The sequence below is a fragment of the Nanorana parkeri genome, unplaced genomic scaffold, assembly GCF_000935625.1.
Source record: "Nanorana parkeri isolate BGI_ZX_2015 unplaced genomic scaffold, ASM93562v1 scaffold235, whole genome shotgun sequence".
Lineage (NCBI taxonomy): Eukaryota > Metazoa > Chordata > Amphibia > Anura > Dicroglossidae > Nanorana > Nanorana parkeri.
Genome location: NW_017306503.1, coordinates 886,069 through 894,586, shown reverse-complemented (window position 1 = coordinate 894,586; position 8,518 = coordinate 886,069). Strand labels below are relative to the sequence as shown.

Sequence of the window (8,518 nt, the reverse complement as noted above, 5' to 3'; positions counted from 1 at the left end):
ATATATATATATACATACATATACTAGCACTATAAATTAGTAAACTCAAATGAAAGAAATATATGAGTGGGTCTGTTGACTTGTTTTTTTTCATTTTTACTTAACTAAATAGTGAGCCAGGGACCTGACTGTGGGTTAGGGCTGTGGGAGCAGCTCCTTGAGTCAGCAGGAGTAGGGAGCAGATAAGTAAAACTGCTTTACACCAGTCCCCTAGACATAAACGAGCAGTGAATCCTTGCCATGCAGGGGTAGCCCCACTACAAGGGGAGTTAATGGATCCCCCCAGAGAGAGGCATTAAACCAACTTGCTATGAGCCAAGGTGGCCATGTACCCACCCCTAGCCTGTGAGTGGACAGTGAAGGAGAATCAGAACAGTGATGAGCTCATCTAACTGTCATTTTGCTCACTGCTACTATTGCCACGCTCCTTGCCAGCACATGAACTGATTGGCTCCTTGTGCTCCTTGTTCCTTTCTCACTCTAAGCTCTGCTGTACAGGGTCTGCAAGAGGTTGATACAAGGTAAAATCATGTATACTGCTTGCATTAAAAATACATTTAACGTATTTTACGTATTAAAAAATAGAGAACTGTGTTAATTTTTGTCTTTTGTATCTGCCTACGGTTCAGCTTTTCATAATGCAGAAAAGTGGACGCTGATAGCCCTGGAACTTGCACATTTAAAAACAATGTTGGCAATGGCAGATTCTGTATTTGTATCCTGACAGGTTCCCTTCATCATAAATGAAAAAACTTTCAGTGATTCCAGTTCATGCACCTGTACTGGTAAGATGGATCACTCAAATGTAAAAGCAGTAGATACTGAACCACTTATAAACTGTCCAGCTGGCTCTTACACAGAGTAAATACAGGATGTTTTGCACTATTTATTTGATGTTGGCCCTTTGACAAAAATGTCTCTGTTAGTGGAGCTGTTGTTTTTCACAAAAAAAACAATGAGGAAAGGTTTGGTATAGTTCTCAAGGCTTTATCCTAAGGCCTATAAATAGTGGACTTTGTGTACATGGTCGATAAAGGCATTTTAAGGTAGTCACCAGTCAAAACTGAATACTAAACATTTAAATGCATACAAGAAGTACAGTCCATCTGCCGAGTACTTCAGTTATTCATCCTGGCAATTCATTGGTTTTCCTGCAGTTCATTAAAGAGAGCTTTGCAGTTAACAAATTTTCACATGTTATTTACCTGTAAAAGCTTCCCTTTTGTAGATATCTAAAAAGCCCTAAGACCTGGGAGCAGCCGTCCTGGATATGATGTCAGCAGCTCCATCAGACGTAGAACAGTCACTTAAGTCACAATCTATAGTATTCTCCTTAGCTTCTTTCCTTGTCTGCTAACAAAGGGTTATGTAAGGAGGTGAGGGGTAGGGGCAGAGAAGCTAGGCCAGCAAAGAGAGTAATTAGACACTCCGCAAAAGTTGGTGACAAGGTCTCCTTAAAGTCCATTTCCACCTTTGCGGGGGTATTTTTAAAAAACATATGCCAGCAATGTACACCAAGCGGACATGAAGCAGGCATATGCAGTTGCTGTAGATGAATACAGAAACTTAAATTTTTTGTTAGCTTTCCTCTTCATATCCTCATGGAAATGGCCATCTCTGTGCTGTGCAAGCAATATGTGTACACTGAGTTGCCAGATTATTATGACCACCCCATCAGTACTTCGTTGGGCCACGAGATGACTCCACGAGATGACTTAGTTGGGCCGCCTAGTGACTCGACGAGATGTTGAAAGGTGATGCGCGGAATCTGACACTGCACTGTTGCCCTTCTGTTGTCTTGTACCAGTCTTGCCACTCTCCGTTCGCAGGTTTAGACCCAGATTCTCGGCTGACAGTCCAGTCTTTAAACACTTTAACAACAGCTGCACTTGAACATTTAACAAATTCTGCTGTTTTGCTGATACTCGCTCCATGGCTTGAGCGCCAACAATCATCCCCCGTTCAAAGGCTGTTAAATCGTGTTGTTTACCCATATCTTCAGAAAAAAATCACTTCTACTGTCGTGGTAAACAACCTGCTTCCCTATTTATAATGGTCTGGCCCTCTAGAAACTTCAGTGCGAAATTATAGCTAATTATAGCTAATTTGCCTACAAACGTCAGGTGGTCATAATAATCTGGCCACTCAGTGTATATTACAACTGAGCTCCCTCTGAGAGCTGTCAACCCCCCCATTAGTATTCATAGTGCTGGTGGTGTCCAGCGACCTCTGACCATCTCCAACAGTCTCTTTAAACACCTTGGGACCTTTCCTTCTTATACAGTTTTAGTCCCTATTTGCCCATTTCTTCTAAAGTGCCTTTATCATGTTGTTATCCTCTTGCGAGCTTCTTTAATTTGCTCTTCATACTCTGCCCAGATAATACGGCTCCCACTGTACTTAAGGGCAATCCTCAACACCAGCGAGGCTTGTGTTACAGATAACAGTTTCCGGTGTTGTGGCTCTGCCCATTATTTATGCTGTGCCATTCACAAAGCACAGTCTGTGGTGTCATCACCGGTTGTGCTTTGTGAATAGCAATGCAAAGGTAGAGGAAAATACATAACAAGCAAGCAGTACATAAGGGTGTGGGACCAGTATCTTACCAAATATCAAGAAAAAATGTTACGGTAAGTCCAAAAACCTTATTTTCTTTATTGTTTATTGAGGGACACAAGGATGTAGTAATTCTTAGATATTTGGGGTGTCCAAAAGCAGTCCAACAGGTTAGAGGGCCATAGCCACTGAAAGATCCAATGAATGTGGACATCTTACTATAAGAGTATCTGAAGAAAACAACGTCTGAATGATAGCTAGATGAAGAAGTGTTTAAGCCAGTATTAAGATTGTCACTACCAAAAAAAGGCACCGAGGATCAGAAGAAGACAGGTAATAACCACTGGGAAGAAACTCATAACTGAATGAAGCATGGACCTCAACTAACAATCAACATTCGGAACCATGCAATTAATTTACCGCACTGATTTGAATGCGCCCTCAAAGTGAAAACGCTCATTCACATTTTGAGGAGAGAGCCATGACTCCACAGGTTGTTTCCAGTCCTCATAGAGTACTGTTTTACACCCCAAGTGTAGTGGGAAGGTCTTTGCAGTCATAATAGCGCTAACTAACACAGTATGCAGAGATCTGTAAAGCACCACTGCACAGAGCCCAGTGCCTGAAGCTCACGTTCCACAATAACCCTTAGATTAGAAGCTCCTTGAGGGCAGGGACTGATGTATATAAAAATGCCTGTAATAAATATATAAACTCCACAATTTTTAAATCCAGCAGGGACAAGATATGGCTTTGTAGAGACTAGCTCAAGCAGTATGATTTGAAGACTTGATTGAAGTCACTGAAGACAACCATATTTACGGAGTATTTGGGTTGAAGGAAAAATAAAAAAGGTTGGTAAAAAATATAGTTAAGAGTTTTTCTCAACAGAGTTGAGGAAAAGACATCCAACCACCTAGGACACTGGCACAAAACTGAGACATGATGGCTGGAGGCGGGGCTATATGAGAGGATGGCTTTATGTTTGTTTGCCAGTGTTCAAACCTCCTGAAGGCAGTAGTATAACCCAAATGTCTTAAAATTACTACATTCCTGTGTCCCTCAATAGATTATAAAGAAATGTTACAGAATATAATGCACTAAATGTTAAGGTAGATTTACCAATCTACATATTAGTACGTCCAGAGTAGTTTTGAATTAACACACAAAACTATTTTTATTTTCAGTTTGTTAAAGTGTCAAGATAGGTATGCCATACATGGCTAAGCAAAAGTGTTTGGTTACACTGAAGTTCTTCTTTTACACTAAAACAAATATTTGGACCAAGCCAATAAACTATCTTTAAGAAAAACTTCATGTTGTTTTAACGTTGTTTCTGGGTGTGGGAGCTGTACATAGCATGACAATTGTATCCCCAGGAAATTCCTGTGACTTGGGAATGGCATATAGTCATAACTTCCATTTACAACGTTGTACAAAGCACCTGTTTAACTGCAGTTTTATTTGTATAAGTATTGAACACATAAGCAAACATTAAAAAAACAGGGTATACCATGCTCACAGAGCCATTGTTTAGATTTTATTTGATAGGCAATATTCTAAAGCACAACTAAGTATAGTGCAAATACTAGACATGTGCGATTCGTTTCGTTCCGAATCGAAATTCGGACGAATTTTCGTGAATTCGGATGTATCCGAATTCCGAATTACAGACATAACGAATGCAAACGAATCCGAATTTCCATTTCCGAAATTCGGTAGCGTTCGCACGAACGTTCGTTTCGTTTTCTGTTCTTATTCGTTTCTTATTCGTTTCTTATTCGTTTCGTTCGTTGGAGCAAAGTGACATTAGAGAAGGAGAAAAATATTTTTTCCCCCTCAAATGTCACTTTTGCTGCAAACGAACGAATAAGAATAAGAAACGAATAAGAAACGAATAAGAAACGAATAAGAACAGAAAACGAAACGAACGTTCGTACTAACGCTACCGAATTTCGTCCGAATCCGAATTCCGAATCCGAATTGACTTTCACACCCGAATCCTGAAAAACGAAATAACACAAATCCGAATTTAAAACGAAACGAAACAAATTTTTTGGCAGTGCACATGTCTAGCAAATACTATTGAACCCATTGGGTCAGCATTTGAGTAGCTCATAGACTTACATAAATTATTATTCTTTAACTAGGTAAAACCTGAACACAAAACTCAAGTCTATGCCTGCAGAGCAAAGGGAAAATAATACAATCTCAACCCCATCACAGCCGTTTGCATACATACAGTATGTTGCACCATGGAGGTGGGCTTTATACTCTGCTGCTGTGCTCCCAGCATGGTTGGCGGTGTTGCCCTAACAGCTCCTAGTCACACAGCAAAGATCAGGAGCCTTATGACATCTTAAAGGGCTAGCTCACACCAGCGGTAAAAGGATTGGTGTTTGTCAAGCCAAAAACCTTTTTCTAGTTTTGGATAGTGTGGATGGGAAAGATGAAAAATGCTGCTGAGTTTTTATTGATATCCCTAGCTCCATTAGAGAGATTTGACCCCTCGATTCCTGTCCTGCTGATAAGGATTTTACCAGACAGATATTGAGGGAAAATCTAAAACACAGGGACACAAACATAAAATTTTACAGGGGTTCTAGCCGTCCCCAACTAAAAAACAGGTTTTCTCATCACTTTCTGTCTGGTAAAATACTGTCAGCAGGAAATGAGTGAAAATGCCCGAAATAGCAGTATAAAATTGACAGGTGTACTAACCCTCCCTCACTCTATTTATAACCAAGAAAAAAATCTGGCTGGACATTGTATAGCTGCAAAAATCCTGTGATTTTGTTAAATGAATAAATGAAAATTAATGTGCATACTGTATACCATAGCTAACGGCTTTATGACTCTACTTTATGTCTGTGGTAAGCTTCCTCCTGCCATCCACAATGGTAAGGATAACTTGGGACAGCAAGACAAGAATTATATTTTATTATAAGCATCTTGTAAAATGCTATACATATATTAGAGGTGTAAGATCTGGCATTTTAAAGACCAATAAATGTTCAAATAACTTTAACAGGTGACAATTATGTCAGACACCGTTTATACAAGATTGTATTCCAAAAATAACTAAAGAGAGACATACACAACATAATCCTTACTACAGAAACATACAGCAGCACCATGATTTTTTTTGGGGGGATTGACAAAAATGGAAACAAATAAACATAACATGACATTGGTTTTGACAATAGAACACCCACCCGGTACTAGTTTGTTTAGGTATAATAACAATCATTCTTTGGTTTTTAGATGAAATAGAAAGCTTACAATCTAATTTTCTTACCTTCGAAAAGCGAGCATTTATCCATTTGGTAAAGGTCTTCTTCTGTACATCGTTGTGTTCATCTGATGTAAAAAGAGAGGGAAAGTTAGCACTGCTTGATGGTTATATTTTTTCTTGATATCCAAAGAGATTTTTAGACGACCCATCAACATATATGTATTTTGTCTAATCTGGCAATCACATTGAACGGAATTTATCAAAACTGGGGCAGACAAAATCTGGAGTAGCAGTGCATGGCAACCAATTGTCTTCTCTTTCATTTTCAAATCTTAACTGAACAAACTGAAGAGAGAAAAGAAAGAAGCTGATTGGCTTCCATGCACAGCTGCTCCAGATTTTGTCTCTTCCAGTTTTGATAAATTCTTCCCATTATGTCTGTGGAAACTCTGCAACCTCTTGCACTGATCAAAAAGGCTCAGATGAAAAATGTATTCACCGTAAGAGATTTTAACAGTTCCAGACTGTTGTTTCCCACAGATAAACGCAGCACCGGGAAAATATGCTCAGTGCACATTCAGCCGAATTATTGTGCATGGTTGTGAAAATACCTTTTATAAAAAAGATCTTTTGTTGCTTGGATCCTGTTGTGTCCATGTGCCGTCTTACATTATGCAGTAAAACATCTTATACAAATGCACATGCTATCAATAAACAGGTTGTGCTTTATTCAAGTAGCTTATCACATAAACAATAACAGATATGAGAGATATGGGCATTCTGCACTAGTGCTGAGAACTAATTTCAGGCGAGGGCAACAGAAGGTGCCACATGAGAACTATGGATACACACATATGGAATCTTCATATGACTGCATCTTCCAGACATTTCATAAGTCGGCAAATATCTGACAGCCTTAAAAGTCCATCCACAATTTTATTATTTGATTTAAGTTTAAAAAATGACCTTTCTTAGCTAACAATTAGTCATTGTATAAAAATCAAAGTCCTTAAATGGTATCTAAACCAAGAACAAATATATAATATATTGTAGCTTAAAGTCTATTTCCAGCTTTGTATGTGATTAGCATTTATTGTGGTAATGTAGATGTGTGATGTATGTGTGCACATTTTCATGACTCACATTGCTGGCTTTTAATAAATGTTATGGACTTTTTAGTAGGGACGAGTCCTACAAATAAAAACTCAGTCTGACACTGAGGTTGGATTGTAAAGCAGCTGATCCCCTACCTGTGTGTGAGTCATTGTAACAAGATAACTGCACACCAGCTCTGCCTTTTCAGGTCACAGTATGCTGTCCAGAGAGGTTGTTTTTGCGGGGCGAGTAGTGGCGGGGGGGGGGGGGGTGGGGGGGGTTGCCACTATAAATGGGGGGAGAGGGCTCAGAAGAGTGTTAATTTACATAGAGTGCTTGTAGAGCACAGAGGCGGCTATTTCAAAGGAGCCATGAAGAGGACAGTTAACAAAAAAAAACCACGGATGTTTCTGTGTTCACATACAGCAACTGCATATGCCTGCCCCATATTCAGTGTGCATTTGATAGCATATGGGATTTTTTTAGAAATACCTCCACAAAGGTGGAAATGGCCTTTAACAGTCCTTAGCACTGGTGGCTGCATTAGTTTCTTTTTTTCTTATATTTTCACCTGGCGATCTTGCTAGTAACACCTGTCCTAGGGTTACAAAGCTCACTCACTGTACTGTATCAATAGAGGACCAGCATTGTCACCCAAGAGCAGAAAGTGTGTTAGGGTGACAGAACATTTCCCTCTTTCTTCATCAGAAATAGCTATAACAGTTGCCTGTACACAAATAGTAAATCTTTGTTCTATAGTTGATAAAACATTAACAGTCATGCATATATTTCTATAAATGTGCATTTATTAAACAAGATAAATGTTCAGTTAAGCAGCTAAAGTAGTAGTAAACCTCCAACACGAAATTAACATTTTGGGCGCCCAGGAGGTGTTTGTCATAATGTGCTAGTATGCAAGTAAGCATTTTAACTAGGGATGCACCGATATATCGGCCGCCGAAACATATCGGCCGAAAATTGCAATTTTGGCTAAATGCAGAAAGTGCCATTTTCCTGCCAATACATCTGCACATCCCAGGTTTTTCTCCTCCCCACTGGGCGCTGCTCTATGTCCCAGCGGGGAGGAGAGAAAGTGACGGCAGTGCCGACGAGCGCTGCGTGAGGAGAGCGCTGCGAGCGGCCGGTGTCTCTCCTCCCACACCGCTCGGCCGCCTATCACAGTGCGGCAGAGCTGTGTGGGGGGCGGAGACAGCGCTGTCACAGGAGGCTGGGCTCTCCTATCACACCGCTCACTCAGCCTCCTGTGACAGTGTGTCAGAGCAGGCTACAAACACTCAGCGATCAGTGTTTGTACATAATTGAGGATATGGTATGTGGACTATATGCTCAATTATGAATGAATGGGAGTGATCTATATCACCTCCTGTTCATTCATGATTGTGGTTATAGTAATCATACTATATTCTCAAGTTTTCAATGAACAGGAACACTTATAGAGGACTCCTGTTCATTGATAACAGAGGATACAGAAAAAGAGATTGAGGACTGTGTTCTCAATCTCTTTTTCTATTTTAAAAGGGAAATATCAGGGGTCTGTTTAGACCCCTAATAATTTCCCCAAAGCCCCTAAAAGTAAAGTAAAAAATAGTAATATTTAATAAAGAATGAATA

The 8,518-nt window shown here is 39.8% G+C and overlaps 1 protein-coding gene across 1 annotated transcript in view; it reads right to left on the bottom strand.

Moving 5' to 3' along the window:
* The window catches only part of LOC108786943 (utrophin-like), a 583,766-nt gene that overhangs the window by 483,157 nt on the left and 92,091 nt on the right, over positions 1-8,518 (bottom strand). Inside the window, exon 3 of the mRNA XM_018556366.1 lies at positions 5,855-5,916. Within this exon, the coding sequence (XP_018411868.1) occupies positions 5,855-5,916 (62 nt within the window). The remainder of the gene's footprint in view (positions 1-5,854; positions 5,917-8,518) is intronic.